This window comes from Chaetura pelagica, unplaced genomic scaffold (genome assembly GCF_000747805.2).
Source record: "Chaetura pelagica isolate M959 unplaced genomic scaffold, ChaPel_1.0 scaffold150, whole genome shotgun sequence".
Lineage (NCBI taxonomy): Eukaryota > Metazoa > Chordata > Aves > Apodiformes > Apodidae > Chaetura > Chaetura pelagica.
In genome coordinates, this window is record NW_009952052.1 from 4,116,096 (window position 1) to 4,137,091 (window position 20,996).

The following is a 20,996-nucleotide window of genomic DNA, read 5'->3' on the forward strand; positions in this document are numbered from 1 at the left end:
GCATTCCTGTTTAATAAATAACACTGTGTGTTGACGATGGTGAATAGTTACATATCTGAGCTTTTAAAATGAGTAATTTATATACAATTTAAATTTTATCTCAGTCTTCTGCCTTAGATCTTCTAACCATTTTCTGAACAAGAAATCAGCATTATGTTCTTGAGCTGGATTTCTTGTAACTCATTTGTAAAAGTATGAAGCTGTGGGAGCTGCATCAGTTACTTGCTGACCCAGCAGTAAAAAAACCCAATCTGTATGACAGGAGTACATTTGTCTTAGGCTGTTGCAAAATCTTAGCAGATCCAGAGTCTTTATTCTGCTTGGCCTCATACCTAGGTATAGGGAAGCTCAGGACTTTCTCAAACTTTGGAAAGACTTAAATGACCTACCAAAATGAGAGAGTTGAGCTGTGGTCAGGATGTGGCTAATATAAAAGTTTTCATGGTCTGCAGTTTTCCCTACTGCTGAGATCCTGTTTCTAATGTAAGTTTGTCTGTTGCTGCTGTTCAGATGCATAGACTTTCCAGCACTGAAAATACAAAGTCTACTGGAATAGAACAAGCATTAAAGGTTATTTTAACATAATAGAATGGTTTGGGTTGGAAGGGTCCTTTAAAGATCATCTAGTCCAGTCTCTCTGCCATGGGCAGGGACATCTTATGCTAGATTAGGTTGCTCAGAGCCCCCATCTAACCTGCTGTTGAACATTTGCAGGGATGGGGCTTCCCCAGCTTCTCTGAGCAACTTGTTCCACCCTCACATGAAACAGTTTCTTCCTAATGTCTAAGTTAAGTCTCCACTCTTGAAGTTTAAAACCATTACCCTCCTTGTCTGTCACTACAAAAAGTCTCACTTCAGCTTTCCTGAGGGCCCCTTCACGTACTGGAAGGCTGCAATAAGGTCTCCCTGGAGTCTTCTCTTCTCCAGGCTGAACAAACCCAAATCTCTCTGCCTTTCTGGCAGAGAGGCTTTCCAGCTGTTGGATTGTTTTTGTGGATTTTCAGTGGATTTTATTATTAAAGTGTATGTTCCAGATTTTTTTTTTTTAAATTGAGGTAGTGTAGATGATTCCTTTGCAATGACTGTCTGTTGTGAAAATTACTATTTGAACATTCTTACCTCATAATAAGGGGCCCATTATACGCATCTCCCCAAGAAAACGGATGGATTTACTGACAAAACATATTCTGTGTCACTTTCTCTGGGTAGCTCTGAATAGCTCTTTTTTGTTCTTTACAGTTGATAACTGTCTTAAATGGCTGTCATGTTCTTTCATTTCAGTCTCATCTTGCATGTTTTCTAGATTGAGTAAATCTGGGCAAGAATCTTGCTTTTTTGTGTTACCTGTTTCTGAAAAGGGGGTTTCTCCTCAGTTCCTTATGATCTGTAGCAGATTGTCTGTGTTTCAGCTCATCACCTAGAAATTACACCTGTACTTTTAGTAGGAAGTACAAGCTGATATGAAGAGATGAAAAAGGAGGTGGCACCTAATTACGTAAGCATTTTTAGGAGCTAATTCTGTTTCTGAAAGAATGACAGCTTCTGTGCAGAGAGGGATGACAGTAAACATTTCTTGGATTGTACCTGTTAGTCTACAGATGCTGATTGTCAATACTTTCTAGTATTTTGTCCTTTAATAAAGGAGAAAAAGTCAAAGTTAGTACTATTTGGCAACTGCTGTTTTACTTGCTATTCTGGTAGTAAGACAGAAAGTACAGTTGTCTTTTTACCTGTCCAACCTCTCTGCAGTGGCCTGAGGTCAAGCATCTGAGGTTTCCTGCAGATTCTTTAGCAGCCTTTGATGCTGCTGTCTGCAATGCTTCATTTATTTGATTTAACTTGGATCCTGGCTAAGTATATATTCTTATTTTTCTAAAATATGAGTACCATTTTCACTCTGATATGTAGCAGGAAGTGGTGTTTGGCAGTGTTTTCTTATTGCTGGACTTTAAAAGCAAATTATAATGCAAATATGGCTCTCTGTTCTGTTATTTTTAGACATACATATTTGTCAAACTGATAAAACCCAGTGCAGATTGCTTTCTTGCTTATCTCTGTATTTACTTAGTTATACTGTATTACACTGCAGTGAGAGGGTTATACAGTTAAAGTTCAAAACTCAACACAACATGCGAGTTCAAGGAAGTGTCTGGAGTTGTGTGTTGGTCACCCCCAGAGTACTTCCAAAGCATTCACAAGGATAGCTGGGGACAACAAAGTTCCTGAGAGGCTTAAGGTTATAATTCAGCTCTTAACTTTCTCTGTTAGAACTGTAGAGTGGGCTAAGATTGACTCATTTAAAAGTACAAAATGAATGGTATTGTCACTAGTTGGTGTAGGCTTTCTTCTCAGGTATTTTTCTGAAGAGTTAGTTAAGTTGTGGAGAGTTCTTTAATTGCTGATGAATTACCAAAAATTCAAAAGCACTCAGAAGGTTTATTTGGTGGTGGTTATTTTGTTGTTGTTGTTGTTTGGGTTTTTTCCCCCTTTCTTTGTATGTGTGTGTTTTAATGTTGTGTTTTGTTTTTTTTTAATTTTTATTTTTTTCTTAAATTGGTGCTTAGAAATATGCTTCTGATTTTCTTGTGAGGCGATCAACTTATCTGTGTTCATGGGAGTTTACTGGGATCCAGTCTGCCTCAGCCTCTTTCCAAATCAGCTTGGCAAAAGCTGTTTTAAAATGAAATATATACTTGCTTTAACTAGGATGAACCCCTGCTGGTTCCACAAAGTTGTGCTTTTAGCCAACACTGATGGTCTACAGAAGATTGAAATTCCTGGGTCCCAATTACTTATCATAATGTGGAACTTCTGCATTTCAGATTATGTAAGTTAGTGCAGAGATATTTATATATCAACAAATATTTATGATACGTGATAGCATTTCCTTTAGGTGTTTGAGAAGCAAAAAGAAGGACTATTTTTTCATTTTCTATTTGTGTCATCTGATTTTCTACTTTCTGTGCTGGAGATGAGGTCCCTTGTATTTGGTTGACTTGATGCCCATTGGTAGCTTTTGTTTTATCTTGTATTCAGAGCTCAAACAGAAACCGATGGGTAGTCTTAAAAGAGAATAAACATAGCAGTTCTTTTATTAGGTCATCTGAAGATGAGCAACAGCTTGGCAGCAGGGTTCGTTGGGTGGGGAAATGGGGCACTCCAATTTTATAGCAGGAGAGTATGAGATGTCGAAGAGGAATGGGTGGGGAAGGCTGGAAAATGACATAACTGGAGGAGAATTTAAACTTCATTGGCTTAGAAAGAGTCATCCTCAGCCTTTGAGATGTGTTTGTTCTTTCTGATGTTTACACCTGGAGAACATGGCACAGGAGGGTGTAAGGAAATACACTGTTGAGTGCTAGGTGAAGGGGTTTGAAGTTACCTGCCCTTAGCGAGGCTGTTCCTTGGATACAATGTAAGGTGGTGTGCCTGAGCACTGCCAGCAGCAGTCACAGTGTGGTCTCCCAGAAATGGGGATGGTTCACTCCAGAGTACACCTCGATAGTTTTAACTACTCCACCTACGTCTACTAGAGTGTGTGTCTATCTGCGTCTACGTGTTCTTTATCATGAGGCTGCTTAAGATGCCTTTGATTTTTGCTTTGATGCCTTTATCTGTTTGCTGAGTTTTGCCTTGTAGTTCCTTTCTTCCCCTGTCACTGCCTGCTGGTTTCACTAGGGCTGATTTGCATAGTCTGAAAGCCTTCAGCTGGTTTGAACAACCTCTTTCAACCTTTTTCTCCTATCCATTTTGGTTGACTTCTGTTTTTCTGGTCCTCTTTTCTGCTTAGCAATGCTTCTGAAGTAGTGTCCAGACCATAACCGAGTTCTTTCTTTAATTTTAATTTCAGCTTTCCTTTTTTTTTTTTTTTTTTTTTTTAATCTTGCTGAAATTTGGCATCGTGTTTTGCTACTTTCTCTGCTTGTTGTTGCTATTACTGGCTGAGGTGTTGTTGTGAGTCAAAAATGCTTATGCAGATCCCCTTGGCATACTTATTCCTTGGTTTGTCTGAGATCTCCACTTGGGTTATTGTAATTAACAACAATTGGGACAGAAAAAGCTATTTTGTTAGAAGGAACTAAAATAGGAACAATGTTCCTGAGAGAGCAGTAGCTTAAAAAGCTGGCAAAAGAGCAGGAAAAGAGGAAAATAGAGGAAATTGCTGGACTTCATTGATCCTAGTATGAATCAAGATTAACTTCTCAGCTTCACAGTCAACAGACCACAACCTCTGTGGTTAGTTTTACAAGTTTGGAGATGTACAAAATTCATCTTGGTCTTGTATAACAGCAATTGCTGTTCAACAGATGCTGTCTAAAGAGAATACTGAAGTTTGGCAGTATTTTATAACTAGCTAGAATTTTAGAGCTACGTTGCTGCAAATAAGAGTGTTTCAGCCTGGCTTTTGTGGTATTTAGAGGTGGTTTTAAAATTTGTTTTGATCTCATTTTGAACTGTTACAGCAGTAGGATACTACTAAATAAGTGGCATCACAGGAGAGCCAGTCAGTACTTGCTGTGGGGAGCGCAGGTGTGCACAGGAGACATGGGGGACACAGTGACATCAAGTGCCACAAAGGTCTTCAGTGCTTGTGAGGTTTGGTGAGGGATACATTTCCAGTTGGGCAGAGTCCACTGGGAACTCAAGTACTTGCTCTGACAGCCCCCATTGTTGGCAGATGGGAAAATTTTCCACCAAGGTTTTTGGACCTAGCAGATTTGGTTAGGCTAAGTAAAAGTCAGATGTTGCTTTTTGGTAGATGTTAAATTCTTGAAGGTAGAGTTACTCTTAACATATTAATAGTGTCCCCAAACAAAACTTCCTATCATATAAGGTTATGGCTTTTTCTTTTGAAGGTCTAAGAAAATGCTTCCATACTGCAGCTTGCTGAAAGCTAAATCTGTTAGCATTGATGATGGATCGAAGCTGCCTGTTTCCTTCAATTTATTCTTCTAGGCTTTTAGAAATAAGCTTCCCCCTGACACTCCTTTCACGTATGCCTTGTTCCTTCTTCATGGAAGTATGTCATATCAAGGACAAACATGGTCATTATTACCTCAGGAATTAATAAAAGCCAATATCAATCTGTTAATTAATATAAAATGTATGTTGCTGTCTTCCTCTGCTGAGTCTCATTTGACCTTCTTTCCTTTCCACTCCTTGTTGTCTTCTCTCATGGTACAGTTCATGAAGCTGCTTCTCCTCTGCTGGTGTTCAACAAGCAATCTTTTCTTATCTCCAGCCCCTCTTTTGGACTCCTTTCCGCTGCCATACCCATGGAGTTCATGTTTGTTAAAATTGCTCAAGCCCTTCTTCCTGTGGATTTCTTGGAGCTTCACTGTAACCTCCAGTGGCAGATTTCCTTGGCCATGTGGTATTTGTTTTTGTTTCTTAGGCAGTACTGAAGTGCTTGGCACTTACTAAACAAAAGCAAAAAGACATTTGGCCTTTTAAAAATCTGTTCAGTTAAAGTACAAATTAAATTAGATAAGCTTCCTATGATAGGTGCATTTTTAGGATCTCATCCTTTTTTAGTGAGCTACATTTTTGTTACGTGAAAGTTGCATATATATAGAAAAGTGAGAACTGATTAAACATGATGAATTTGGAAGAGCATGAAACAAATGTATTTCAAAACTGAAGAAGTTCTTGCATACAGTGCAATGCCTGTATGTAACACCTTGTTCTCAGAATGTTGATAAATATAGAACATTCAGTTCCTGTGAAGGAAATTTCTTACCACTAATTGAGTTAACAAATGGATTCTTTATAGGAGGTATTTTTTAAAAATGTAGACCTGTTAGAGCAAGTCCAGAGAAAGGCTACAAAGATGATCAGAGGGCTGGAGCACCTCTCCTACAATGACAGGCTGGGAGAGTTGAAGTTGTTCAGCCTGGAAAAGAGATGTCTCTGGGGAGACCTTACAGTCTGAAGTGGCCTACAGTAAAGCTGGGGAGGGACTTTTTACGAGGACCTGTAGTGATAGGACAAGGGATAATGGTTTTAAGAGTAGTTTTAGATTAGATAATAGGAAGAAATTCTTTCCTGTGAGCGTGGTGAGACACTAAAACAGTTTGCCCAGAGGAGTTTTGGATGGCCCATCCCTGCAAGTGTTCAAGGGCAGGTTGGATGGGGTTTTGGGCAACCTGGTCTAGTGGGAGGTGTCCCTGCCCATGGCAGGTCCCTTCCAAGCCAAACCATTCTGCTTCTTATGCAGACCATCCCTGGTCCTACATCAGTATTTCTCAAGGTGGCCAAGTGGGGAAGAGGCAGGATCAGAGAGCAAAGCCAAAAGCATAGCTGGGGAGAATTAGCTCAAGCAGCAATTCAGACACAGGAAGCTGAGATGGTTTAGAATAAGCTGTGCAGGTCTTTCACTAATCCTATCCCTACCACACCCCCTGTTCTGCTGCTTAAAATTGTTCTTCAGGAGCATGGATGTTCTGGGTGAAGGTGTTTGACAAATCATGCAGAGCATTGCAGGCTTGATATGCCAAGGTTCAGAACAGATTTTTTTGTAATCAGGAATTGCCATATTTAATGTGGAGAAAACAAAATGAGATTTTGCCTCCACTTTAAGCATGACGGATTGGCTTGTCTTTTGAGAAAAACATTTTGAGTAGCAAACCCAACAGTACAGTAGCAGGAATTTCCTATGTGATTGCTAAACAAAGTGAATCGAAATAAAAAAAGAATGATTCTTCTGGAACTACTACAGAAATCAGTCTCTAGGTGCTCAATATTGAAAGCCTGTTGATACAAGAAAACATCCAAGAAATTGAGCATGCCAGGAAGATAATTTTATTAGCTGCTGTGTTCAAATTTCCTCCAGCAGTCAGAGCATGTAGCCTTTAAAAAATGTTTTTATATAGTAATTGTCAGGTATGTGAACTATTGCTCTATGTTTTTCTTGCATACATCTACAAAATGTGTTGACTATTAACATGTCAGTGTTACCATTTTCAAGGCAAATTGTTTTTGAGGATGCCTTTGTGCTGTGCTGTACTCTAGCCCACTTTCTTCTTTCCTTAGTTGGCAGAAGTCTCTGCTTGACCTTGGTGATGTCATCATAAGTAGGTATGAAGAAACTACAGTTTGGTATGGCTAAACTACAGTCTGTTAGTGCAGAGAAGTTTTTTAGGAAACAGAAAAAGTAAATAAGAAATAAAAATTGAATGGGTTTAATATTCAGTTCAGCTGTGCAGTTATGACTGTATTGCATTTAGCTCACAGAAAAACCCCAATGCTCTCTACTATATCTGCAATACCTTTGAAATACATCACCTGCAGCAGAATGCTGAATGCTGCCTAAGCTTTGATTTTCTGAAGTTTCGGTTAAACAATGAGCTAGGGCTGAAAAAATAACTAACGGGAAGCTACCACTATGTGTTAATGTTTTCCTCTTTCTGATCTGTGCTGTATGTTTACAGAACCTTTACCAAAGCATTCTCATGTGCCTGCTGTAACCTGCAGAATTATGAGCAGCTTTTAAACACACAAGTCATAGTTTTTTCAATATAAATTAACCAATATAAGTCCACTTTTACTGCAATAATTTGCTATATACCTATTCTGGCTAGTTTATTTTCCTCGGATTTAGCCAACCTAATGAGATACAGCCAGTTGTTTAATGAAGTTTAATTTTTTAAATTTATTTTAATTAGTCAATTCAACAATCAGTACAGTGTCTTGGTCTAGTAAACCATTCATAGGATAGTAAATGGTATCAGGTCATGCAAAAGTTTAAAATTGCATTACTCTGTTTTGCTTTCCTTTTGAATACCCTATAAAATAAAAATATATTAAATTCTTAAAAAATGATTAATAAGTAAGTAAAGATAATTGGGATGATAACGTGACGACTTTCAACTGAGGAATTTGTAGTTGTTTCGTATACTCAATGTGTTATGTAATATTATTTTTTGTTGAGAAACACTATTATTAAACATTCCCCAAAAGAGGAAATAATAGTGCAGAAGACATTAAAGAGGAGCTGGCAGGTACTTTTCTTGCTGTTGTCATCTGTGGAGTGCAGTGTAGTTTTGCCCTGAAAGTTTTTTGAACTGCTGGCTTACTACTGTTTAGCCAGTGCTGAATGAGTTGAGTACAATTCTATTACTGCTTGCCAATCATGAAAATAAAAAAATCTGACATTTGACAGAATAGCTGTTAAGTAACTTCAGACAAAGGCTTGTTTTACTAGTGTACCTCTCCTGCTTGACAGAGACAAACAGGGTTCCGGATCTCTGTTTCTAGGGACTGTAGGAAGAGGGTAGGGCAGCTGGCTTCCCAGTTATATGCATAACCTTTGTGAATTCTCTCCTTGGTGTTGGAAGAAGTTTTAATTGTGGAGACTAAAATGACTTAGCAAACTATAATAAACTACTTTCATCTTTGTTGAATACCTATATATAAATACAAATGTGGAAGGTGGCTCATTTTGGTCTCCTTTATTTGGAAGCATCATTCAGGTGACTCCTCGTGTTGCTCTCAAATGTGTTGCCTTAGTGCTTTTAGCCTGGATATGAATCTTAGAAATATAGAATCATTTAGGTTGGAAAAGACCTTTAAGATCAGAGTCCAACCATAAACCTAACACAAGTCCAGTATCTTTTTTTTTTCATACTTTTCAGAAACCATGTGCTCTTTCAACAATGTAGTGAAGTCAACTATATATAGAATGGATTTAGATGGATACACATGGGAAAGCTTTTTCTGCTTATTGCTGTTAATGAATGATCTGTAGCCAGACTCGGCCTATATTTTTATGGGGAAAATATGATTTGACAGTTCTCCATCCAAATCTATGTTTTTCCCCATTTGTACTCTGATATGTACACTTTAATCAGTAAAGCATAGTTTAATGTTTTTAAAAAGTGCTGTTTTCCTTTTTTAAAAGACTTCCATAAGTAAGTTGAACTTTGAACTTTTTGTTTCTGTTCATCTTAAAATGCTGAGCTGGAAACTGGCTATTCAAGAACTGGTTCAGGAATAAACTTCATTCATGTCTCAAGGGCAATGGCATATACATCAGATGGAGGGGTAGATAATAGAGCAAGTATGACCTGATAAGTTTGGGTATGCAATTTTAATGTGCTGCCTGTCAGAGTCCCAGCTGACAGAGATGGAGTGGTGCCAAAACTAAAATTTTACAACTGGTTTTGTGTCACTTCTCAGGCAGAAGACTGTATTTGTTTGCCAGGCTGGTTAGGGCTTTGAGCAACCTGGTCTAGTGGATGTTGTCCTTCCCCGTGGTAGAGGGGTTGGAATGAGATTGTCTTTCCAACCCAAACTAATCTATGATTTATTAAAAGTAATTGTCCCATGGGTAACTACTACTCTCAGATGGTTTCACCCAGTGGATCCTTAGACTCTTGCAAAACCTCAGGTATTTTTCTTAAACATATATTTCGGGGTAGTGGATGAATTCAATAATTGCTCTGTGATTCAAGACAATTTTTTTAGCTTGTGATGCTCCCCTTTCAAAAATTATTGATAAACCATGAGAAAGACTGAAGAATACGTAAGACTACAAAAGCCCATGTCAGTGAGCAAAGCAGAAGCCTCCAGAAGGTATTTGGGGAGGTCAGATTTTAATTTTCAGCAGAAAGTTTGGCAGTAATTTCAGGGTTTCTATCTTGTGTGACATGGTTGTGTCTGAAGCCTTGGCCATGCTACTTGGGATGTAAAAGCAGGCCTTGCTTTTAGTGGTTGTGTGACATATCACTTAGGTACTAATTTGAGCAAACATTTTAAAAGCAAGTGATAGGTTTGTGAAGAAATGAAGGCCTGGTTATACCCAGAAATAAACCCAGCTGTTCAGCAGCTGTGCTTGTGGTGGCAGTTGTACTCAGAGTTCAGATCTGGCTGAAATAATAATAATAAAAAAAAATTATAAAAACTGTGGTGTATCCTGGTTCTGATTTACAATATCCCAAGGAAAATAAAGTAGCCAACAGCCAATTGTGAATTAATGTAGATGTTGTTTTACAGGACTTATTGTATTATCCTGGCAACACATGATGAAGATGATGCCATTTTGTTGAGTTCATGGGATGTGGCTAGAGGTTTGAAATATATGGAAGTGAATGTGACGCTTGACGTTTTAGAACATAAACTTTTTATGAGTAGTTAAGAGAAGTTAATATGATTCTTTCATTGGGGAAAAGTAAACCACAAGTTTTCCTGTATTAAAAAGAATGTTTTAAATGCCATGAATTTAATGAGTATAATATATTAGAAACATTTGTTAATATCTTCCTGAGCTTCTTATATCCTGAACTGCATTTGGGGGAAAAAACCACCTGATTGAGTAAACTTAAACACAAACCCAGATATCAACACTAAATAAGTCCTTTATAACTAGTTTTTTTTCAAAAGTCTCTTCAGAAGGCTACCTCATTGAAAAAAATAATTGACTTTTCATTCTGAGTCTTTACTTAAGAATTATTTTTTATCTTATACTATTTTGTATTAAAGTTAACAGCAAATTGTCTTATTCCTTGACAAGTAAGATGCTAAGACCAGCAGCATTCTCAAAGTGGTCACACAGTCTCAAAGTGGCCTTTTCCTTCTCTTCAAACCTTTCTAAAGTCCTTGGAGGCAGCAAAAAAAGCAGGTCATGAATGCCATGTCCTGACAGATCTTCTGTGGGAAAAGAGTGCCCTTTTCTGCTCATGGTTGTACAACTTTCTGGTGGGCCAGTGATTCTTTTTCCTTGCCATTGCTTATGGCAAAGGATTCTGCAGCCTTCCCCAGTTGTGAGAAACTTTGGAGCTCCTTTTTCCTTCTGATGTGGCCAAAGAAAAATGTGGGACATGTTTCCTACCTTACAGACTCTTGGAGTTTGCTGCCAGTGTTTTATTTGTTGGCAGCCTTGGCAGGCTCTTCGGTTCATGCTCAGGGCAAGTTACACCTTGGTGATATTAGATACTTCTTACAAATTTTGGAATCACTGAAACATGTCAGTTTAGTATGTGAATGAGTTTTGGAGGGGAATAAGAAACTGCTAGGGCAAGCGAGCCTTTCAGACTGTGTAGACTCCTGATTCTCATTAGGCTAAGGACTAGAAAGTGGTTTGGTTGTTTTGTTTTGTTGTTTTTTTTTTTTTTAAAAAAGAAAGAACTGATTCAGAATATTTTAAATGGCACCATTAGCCATTCAGAGTGTGCCAGTTCTGGCAACTTTCCTGGTTAGTTCAATGAGCACTGCATGCAATCAAATGCTCCTTTAATTGGGAGCTTATTTAGCTGCATAACTTGAGGAGCCTAAGGTTTGAATGTTCTGGCCTTTGCATCTGTTTAACTTGTACATCGTAAATTCCTCTGAAACAACTTTCATATCATATTTTTATAGAAAGTAAGGTTGGTGTTTCTTAAGAGGCAGAGTTGTAATGTTACAGTATCAGAGGTCAATCTCTCAAAGACTTATAATATGATAAATCAATTGTGAACAAATGCATTTGTAGGTTATTAAAAAGCCACGTGGCCAGACAAGTGAAGAGAGTGAGCACATTCATTTGTCTCAAATGACAACAGAGTGCTCACATGCCTTGATATGTACCTGTTAAAGGAATTCAAGTATTTTCATACTAGATCAGGTGAAGACAAGTATAAAGTTAGTCGTGTGCTCCACTGCATGCACATATATGTATGTGTGTCTATAAATTTGTATACATGTATGCGTATATACACACTCCTAGTAGAGTCTTAGCTTTGAATCTGTCCTGTAGATAGACTCCCTTTTTGGTTCACAAGACAGGGAAATTGGGGAAAGAGCTGCAGGGTCCTCAGGTCTGTGGTGTCCTCAGAAATGGATCTGCTGTTGAATATTCTCCATACTCAAGTCTGCGGGTGTCCTCTGTAAGCAAAGTGTCACGGATTGGAAGAAGGCTGAAAGAGTCTTGTCCTGACAGGCTGGCTCTGGTCTGCAGGCTGGTTTCTTCCACACTAAATAATAGGAATAAACATAGTAAATGAAAGTCTGTATAGTGAATCCCACTAGCACTATGTTTGTACACAATTTTTATTTTTATTTTTTATTTTTTTCTTACAGGAAAGACTGGATAGCTCCCACAATGGAGGACGGGAAGCCCGTTTGGGCTCCACACCCAACTGATGGGTTCCAGATGGGGATGATTGTGGACATTGGCCCTGACAACTTAACTATTGAACCTTTGAATCAGAAAGGCAAGGTAAGTGTTTCACAAACAAAAAGATAGAGAAAAATCTTACAAACCCATTTTACCTGATCTTTGCCAATATCATTACACACAAGTGTGAATGAGTGGAAAATAATTTTTCCAAGTTTGGCTAAGAATCTTTGTTTAGTTTTAGCTCATGTTGGAAATGAAACATCCCACTGAGAAGAAGTCCATGCTTTCTGTCAGTTATCTGCATGTATATTGCATATGTGCTCATGAAGGAGAAAAGGATTGAATCCCTGTAGCATTTGATTCAGTACCGTATACTTTACTTTTATAAATTAGAGACTGGTTAAGAGCCTGCTGTTGAGATTAGCTTCTCTTCTTCCCCTTAAATGCATAGAGGTATCCTAGGCTTTGGTTTAGATTAGACACTTCAGTGTAAGGCTGATGAAGATAAAGACATGAATCCTCTTACCTCAAGAACCTTGAGAATTAACATGATTTCAAACAAAGGTTCTGTAGAATTACTGCATCAAATTAAAGGCAAAATAAATGTAACTTTAAAAATTAAGTCCTCATTGATCCTATTCAGTGTGTTCCAACTGTTTCATTTCTCATTACATTTTTGAGATCCTTGTAATTAAGTATCAGTTTTTACAGGAAGTACCTTGTATCTATCAATTATCCTAATTCAGATGGCAAGTATTCTGGTGTTTACTAACTGGGATAAGATCAGACACTGTTTTAAAATGGTAATTTTGGTCTTAGTGAATATGTGATATGTGCCCTTTCTAACAGTTTTGTCCTGTCTGTGTGTCTTCATGTGTGGAAAAGACAAAATTATTTGTGTAACTTCTTTTTCACATCAACAGTAATAGGGAATGCTGTGTCACAGGTCAAAAGGTTATGCAGCAGTTCTTCCTTTCAGAGGGAATGTCTTTTCTCTATGTCTTGGAGAGGAAGTTGATTCTAAGCTCTCCTTAGAAAGATAAAGCAAGTGTAATGTTTGATTTTTGTGCACGTGAGATAAAGTCTGTAGGTTTAGTAACAGTGGTATGCATTCTTCAGTTTGCAGAAGAGGAAGATTACTCAGGTGAAAATACCAAATATTCCCAAACTATGGTTTAAGTAACTTTTAAATGATTTAGACCCCTGCCTCTATTTCTGTTTATATCCCCAATGGGTTCTGATGTGATAAAAAGCAAAAGTCTGTATATTGAAACAGAAACAGGCAATAAAGACATTCCTGAGTTGCTATTTATTTCTCATATATGCTTCTTTCAGGGACTATGTATTGTTTTTTTTTTTATCTGTATATTGAAACAGAAACAGGCAATAAAGACATTCCTGAGTTGCTATTTATTTCTCATATATGCTTCTTTCAGGGACTATGTATTGTTTTTTTTCTAAAATATGGATGTTTTCCTTCATGATTCACAAGGAACAATCTCTGTTGTCTAGTAGTTTGTTATTCTCCTGTTAGCTGTTTTGCTGAATTAAGCAGATCCATTAATTAGAGGCCTAATGTCCACTTACTTAAAGGAATGAACACTTCACAGTTAGACGTTTAAATACCATAGAGATTATGGTCCTATATTTCTAATTATCAAACTTCCTTTTATTAACAGAGGCAGATAAAGCATTTTCTTTATTACCTTCTTAGTCTTTTCAAGGTGTCATTGACTTCTTCTTATAGTGAAATGTTTCTTACTGGTTTTTGTCTTTTTAAGAATACTCTGTTCATGTGTGCTTAGACCATTAATTTTAAGTAGTCAGCATCAATACCCATTATTATCAACTTTGTTTACTCAAGTGATAGTTCAAAAGTGCTCTTCACTAAGGAGTGATCCAGCAGCTCCAGAGTTACCCGTGATAATTACAGGGAGGAGAGGAGTAACCTGATCTCGTAAACATACCCGGGCACTGTACCTTATTATTATTTTTTAATCTGGGTCATTACTATGTCATATCTATTCTCTGTAGATGCTGGTAGTTTACCAGAGATCACAGGCTAAAACGGAAATGTGTATTCATATGTGTGATTGTTGCATTCTATACCACTTAATGGTTAATTGATATATGTTGTTAATAACTGCAATAAATGCTGCAAGGCAGCAGCTTTATGATGTCTCAGTCTTCCCTCCCTTCCCCACCCATAGCTCGCTCTGGTGTTACAGAGTGACATCTCTCAGCTCTGCCTGCTGAGCTGTGTGTGACACAGCAAATGAGGTCAGATAATGGATCCAACTGAAAAATGAAGAAGTGGGAAGTTTTCAGGGTGGTAGCAAGCAGTGGCAGGAGGATGGAAGACCTGGGGCCAGAGTGGCCATAAATTGCTTTGTATTATGAAACCAACTTACTCAGTCCAGACAGGGTGAGGGTAGTTGGCCAACATGCCAATTTACTTATAAACCAGCAATAGCAGTTTTGAGTCCTGCAGTCCACACATAGTTAACAAAGCATTTACATCTCCATGCAGAGGCTGGGTGTCTAAAGAGAGGTAGGGATCTGAGTCACCCAGCCTGTGCTGTACAAAGAAGGGGAATCCAAGCTGTGGGAGCCTGTTATCAGAGCAGGGGGTGCATGTGTTACATGATGGGAGCTGCTCCACAAAAACTAGATCATCGGCTTGCAAGGCTGGTAAATGCCATGACTGGAAAGAAAGCAGAGAAACTGGAGAGGGGTTTGCTAATGAGCGTGGTCCCACCTGGCGCTGGAGCACTGCCCTAAGGATAGGCTCTGAACCAGACCTGTGTCCCACCAGCAGTCACATGCTGGTGTACAAGGAAGGAGGCGTGTAGAAAGGCAGCCCCTTGTTAAGCTCGCCTAGTATTGCATTCACACTTCTACTTGGAGGGTACTTTTCTGAACTCACTGGGAATCCTAACCGCAGATCCTGTTGCAGATATATATATATATACATATATATATATATATATATATGTATATTGCTATGTTGTTTGGTGCTAGAACAGGGAAAAAGCAGATATTGATGAAATTGCCAAATGGGGAATTTACTCTTTTCTTGGAGGTAGCAAATTTCAGTGAAGAGATTAGGAAGTGATATCTCGCAGTGGCTTGACCTGAGATGCCCAGGATGCTTGTGGCACTGAGGAGCAGGGGACAGGCATTTCCTAGAGCATCAGCAGCAGAGAGTTTCTGGCAGTTGTTGGGAGGGCACAGAGTGCTGCAGGCACCTGCTGACACCCTTTCCTGTCAATGAGAGGGACCTTATGGCTTTGTGCCAGGTCTGAGGGGTCAAGGAGGGCTTTATGGGGCACCTGCTCTGGTATGCTGTGAATAACCAGAAAGGTATTTCCCTGGGCTAAGTATAAATGAATAAACGTACTTTGAAAGTAAGGATCAGAACGTCCAAAGTTCAGTGTTTCAAGCTAAGGATTTTTTTAGCAGTCAGCACAGCTTGTTTCTGTGAATGAGACATGTTCTTGTCTGTCTTACACACAGTTTATACTGCTTTGGGTTGGTTTGTGAAATACAGCTGATGGTAGGGGTGTCTCCTGTCTGTATTTGGAAGGTATAAAGGAAGGCATGGTTACATGTATTGGATTACATGGTAGAAAGAAGATCCTACTTGAATGGAAAGATATCTTTTTTCACTCATCTGGTTTCTGGGAGAATATTTAAGATTGCCATTGCATTTCAAGGGCTGCTTCATTACAAAGAGGGGAAAAAAAACAACCCTATAAAAATCTGTAAAACCTCTCTTTTGCTTTGTGAGACCACTTTAGTTTCTGATAAGATTAATATCCTTTTCATTTTCTTGGAACACGTTTGTCCTAAGCTATGTTTTATGCAAAAGTCTTCTACCAAATGAATGCCTTAAGTGTTTTTTTTCTTACAGTAAATGTTAAAAAAATAATAATGGAACAACATAGTAAAGAATTTATTTGGATAGATTTTTATTGATAGACGTGGGATACTTTGCCCATTCTCTAATTTAATATATTAGATTTTAATAGTAATTAGGCCTTGGCACATCCAGCTGTGGCATACAGGAATGAAAATTCTTTGTTGATGTAGTTAAAATTAGGCTTCATGTTCAGATCTAAAAAAGTCCAGCAGAAAAACATAAGCTTTTCAGATAAGCCTTCTTCATATTGCTTGTTTGTTTTTTACTTCTGAAATATTCTAGAAATTACTTCACAATTCACATTGAATGAAAAAAGTGAAGGGAGACATAATATAGCATGAATTATAATTATTTTCTTCATTTAAATTTATCTTGCATCAGAAGGCTGGGTGGTGAGGACACTGAAGAAGTCCTTCCTTCGTCTTCTGGGATAGATTGGGAATGGCTGGTTTGAGGTCAATGAAATGTAGAAGTATCAGAGATGTGTGAACAGTTTTACAGAATAGTCGGTTATTGTGTTCATTCTTTCCTTTAAAAAAGTGTTAGTGGTTTAACTTGAGTTTACACATCAGCAGACAAGAACAAGAAGTGAAGTTAGATTTTTGTGAAGCCAGCCATGCTCTTTAATTTTTCCAGTCTTTTATGCACAGTGAACTGGTTATGAAAGAGGATGTTGTGTTCAAATGTATCTTTACCTTTATCATTGACAAACTTGCAGTGAAAATTAAAGGGATAATATGTTCTAAATGCTATATCATGAGAGAGAGAGGAAAGGTAGGGGAGAGGGGGAATATCTGCACTACTAAAAACTCTAAATAGCAGCCAGCAACTTTCTGAGGGAGATAAAGATGCCCAGGTTCTCCACTCCTCCTCCAAGGCGTGATAAATGGTATTTTGGCGGAAGTTGATCCAATGGATACTCAGACATTCCAACGTCATTGAGCAGCTCCATTTCCTTTAGGCTTCTTGTGCTTATTTTTTTTGCATTAGAACCTGATAAGCGAATGACAAAATAAAATTTATTGTGGCTACAAATTGCATGCTTTATGGTAACTTTGTAGGGAAGGGATATGGTAGACTTGCTGTTTTCTGACTGGCAGCAATTGATTCTATTCTGAGACATTTTTAACCCTTCCCACCTTGAAGGGAATTTCTGGCAGTTCATAATGCTGTAAACTACAAGAGCTCATGTGTTCTGTCCATTATACTGCAGCAAAGATAAAGCAAAGTACTGTATTTCACCTCAACTTCCCTGTGAGATGTTTCTCTTGGGCTATCTTGCAGAGTACAGTGTTAAACAAGCAAACATGTTTGTTTACTAAGGTAATTCTTTATATCCAGTTGGTTGCCTTTCAAATATTAGACTAGACTTCTTGTCTCCATTTCCAGGGGGGAGAAAGAGCCTGTGCCTGCAGCGCCATGGCAGCTATCGTGTTTAATTGCTAAAACAGGGGTTTTGTTCATTCATAGGTAGCTCCAACAGGCTATTACTATGGTAAACAAAAAGTAGAATTAAAAGCAAAGCCTTTACAATAGTTATTTTTTTGCAGATGCTGTGGTGCGTGTGTGTTGCAATGTTTTCCCTTCCTTTTTTGCAACAATATACATTATGATTTCTGGAGAATAAAGCAGAAACAAAGTTGCTTTTGTTATTAATTTTTCCAGCTGGACATGAGCACTTGATAAATAGCTGTTTTGTATAACTGAAATACGGGGGTTGAAGGAAGGTCTTGTTTGATATTGATTTATTGAAGAACAACAAAACAACAAGCAATAACCAAATCTGCAGTACTTGGGGATACAGAGGGTATTATCTATTGAACATTTGTATTTTAAGTGGGAATGTTTTAAAACAGCATATAATAATGACAGCACAATCCTTTGACTGCACTAATAATTTGGGGTTTGTTCTTTGTGCTTCTTGGCAAAACTGAGGAAGTTGTGTGTCCTTTACAATGCCATTTCCCTTGCAGTATTTATTTTTTATCTTTTTAAAAATTATTATTACACAATCATACAATGACAGTGCACTCTTTTCATTACATCAAAATCTTTGAACTATATTTCTATTTTTATGGAATTCTGACAATCTTAATATTTTTCATCTAATAGACTTTCCAGGCTGCTATCAATCAAGTGTTTCCTGCAGAAGAGGACAGCAAAAAGGATGTAGAAGATAATTGTAAGTTATGAATTTAAAAATAAATGATGCATTAAAAAAAAATATATATGCATAGAAGGGAATATTGTTTCCTTACAAGCTTCCTATTTCTTCCTTGTAGTCTTTATTTTGCTTCCTTGCTTAAATTTATTTATGACCTCTACAAGTCCTTTAATTTTATTAAAGTAAGCCCATTTGAAATATAATTTATTGTGTTTTTTTGGTTTTCAGTTGAAGTTTCAGTGTTAGGAACTCATTGCTACATTATTCCCACATACAACTGTTATTTGACTTCAGATACATATCAGCTGTCACCAAACTACATCAGGATCAACTGCATTCAGCACTGGGGGAGTTAACTATATCTTTTATAGTTCAGCAAAAGAATGTGTTGCTTTATCAGCAGCTGTGTTGTGTACAGCATTTTCCTGCATGTAACCCATTTCCCAGATAGCATTCCTGTGGCAGTACAGGTAATTGAAAATAAATTTTAAGATAACTTTCCTAAACCTGGAGACAGAAATCTTGGACCCATTGTGGCCACCAGAAATGGAAATAGGTTATACAGGAGTGCTGCTGGAGGAGTGTTGAGGTGAATTTGTGTAATAATCTTCAGTGTTGATCTGCAGGGCTTTTATTTTGTTAAATATTTTAGTTAGATGTGTGGAAACAAATACACTATTCAAATCTGAGGAAAAAGGGAAGAGTACCAAGAAAGGAGAGTAAGTGCTGGGATTAACTTTTAGGGAATTGAAACGCAATTTGCTGCTGGTGCTCTGTGTGAGCAAATCACAGAGACTCTCCTGTCCTGAAAACCTTATGAAGGCAACTCTTTTAAATGTTTCCCGTGGTGTTTACTGGTTAGTGAAAATACTGATAACTTTGTAAATGGTCGGCAGAAGTATCTTCTATTGTTCTTCAGTTAATATGGAAGCTAGGGCTTTGAAAGTTGTTTAGGTGATTTAACTGCAATTCCTGTTTTGGAATAGGGGTTAGTATTTATATCCAGTGACAGGAAATACAGCTGTTATAGCTGCTTCATAAGGAGCAAGCAGATGAGACCCGAGGCTTTTGATCTGACTTAGGTGTTGCAGTGTTGTTACAAGCAGAACCAAGCTGGTAGCCTTGCTTCATGTTGCTTATAGTTTTGGAAACACCATGTAGGTTGAAACTTTGCAAAGCTGATGTCTGTATTCTCCACCCATGACAATGGGTTATGGAAATGTACCTCCTGGCACCTCAGAGTCCTAGTCAGGGAACTGATATTTGGAACAAGGTTATGGAAATAATGTGAGATTCCATTAAAATACTATTAAATTAAGAGAAAACAGTTGCCTTATCAGAAAAAATGTCTTCTTTGGCTTACAGAGCAAAATGTAAAACTTAAAAATGCTTTTGACTAGTAATTCTTTCTCTATCAAACATTATTTTCAGACCTTTTTAATGAGTTCTGAGTTTTTGTTCGCTTCTTGAGGTTTATCTCTTCAATGTGTGAAATCCAAGTTCATTTCTGTCAGAGAGCATTTCTGCTGAGAATAATTTACTTTTAAGAGGAAATTTTATCAAATACTAAGTGCATTCAGTCTCTCCTCATAATACTGTTTTGAAAAATCCTGAAAAACAAGTTAATAATTACACTTACCATTCCAACCTATGCTTCAGTGATTACTTCCCTTCTAGGAAGTAATTTGCTGAAGTATTGCTTTTTTCCACCCTTAGTCTTCAGTATCCCAAATGCACTAACTGCAAGAGACACCTTTTTGAGAATCAAGCCCTTTGTCAAATGTGCACTTTAGTAAATGTTGCAAACAATACAGACACAAAGCATTTGCTTCTTTTTTTGTTTGTTTTGTAATTAACACTCCTCTCTGCTCCTCCCTAGCCCCATGCAGTTCTTGGGAGTTGTCACTGCATGTGGATAATTTTATTATTTTATTATTTTATTATTATACCTTTTATGGCTAAGAAAAATATTTTATTATTAATTTATTTCTTTTTATTTCTAGGGGGAAACAATTTTAAAAAATGAAAGGGGGCACAGAGTATCAGATAAAAATATTCTGCAAGTGCAGAGCCTTACAATTACATAATAAAATAATTTTCCATACAAAGCCTGCTTCATTCTGTGCACAGGAGAGCCAGCATGAGTAAATTTGGCAATGTTCTGTCCTAGTTTCTAGTGCCTAACTTCACTTCTGTGAACTTTGTGTGTGTGTCTAAGTAACTATATGGACTATTAAAGGCACATACATACACTAGCTATATTTAGGCATGAGCTGTATGAATATTCAGAATTCTTCCTCTGGTGGCTTCTGTTGCCTCTGGATATGGATGCCTCATTTAAGTGATTTATTTATTATGCATTTTGAAGTTGCTGACATAAGCCTTAGCTTGCATGTCTTGGGTGAAGGTGGTGACATTCCCTCAGGGAGCAAGCTCCCATTATGCACCAAGTCTGCAGGTATAACTACTTTAACAGGAACTTGCAAAGAGTACAGAGGTTGCACTGAAATCTGGGGTCGTTTGTTTAGATAATGATCAAGTTTTTATTAGGCCGCTTAACTGATTACTGTTTCCTATAAAATATACTATATACCCTGAGAGGTCCTTATGAAGATACAGTCAAAGAAGATAATTTCTGTTAGTGTATGTAGGCAATTACTCTGTAGTAGTTTCTCAGCTCAATACTGAGAGTCCAAATGACTTAAAAAATTAGCGAACTTCAGAAGTTACACCCTGCCCCCCTTAAGATGCATGCAAGGGGAGAAAGCCATTTTAACTTTCATTAGAGGAAGCAGGATTTTCTGTTTCTGTCTCTT

At 37.7% G+C, this 20,996-nt stretch overlaps 1 protein-coding gene across 1 annotated transcript in view; it reads left to right on the forward strand.

Annotated features, from left to right (window-relative positions):
• The first annotated feature begins 12,060 nt into the window (after nucleotides 1–12,060).
• Nucleotides 12,061–20,996, forward strand: part of MYO6 (myosin VI) — a 78,995-nt gene continuing 70,059 nt past the window's right edge. The window contains exons 1-2 of the mRNA XM_010003572.1: nucleotides 12,061–12,193; nucleotides 18,129–18,198. Coding sequence (XP_010001874.1) covers nucleotides 12,077–12,193; nucleotides 18,129–18,198 — 187 coding nt within the window. The 5' untranslated portion in view covers nucleotides 12,061–12,076. The remainder of the gene's footprint in view (nucleotides 12,194–18,128; nucleotides 18,199–20,996) is intronic.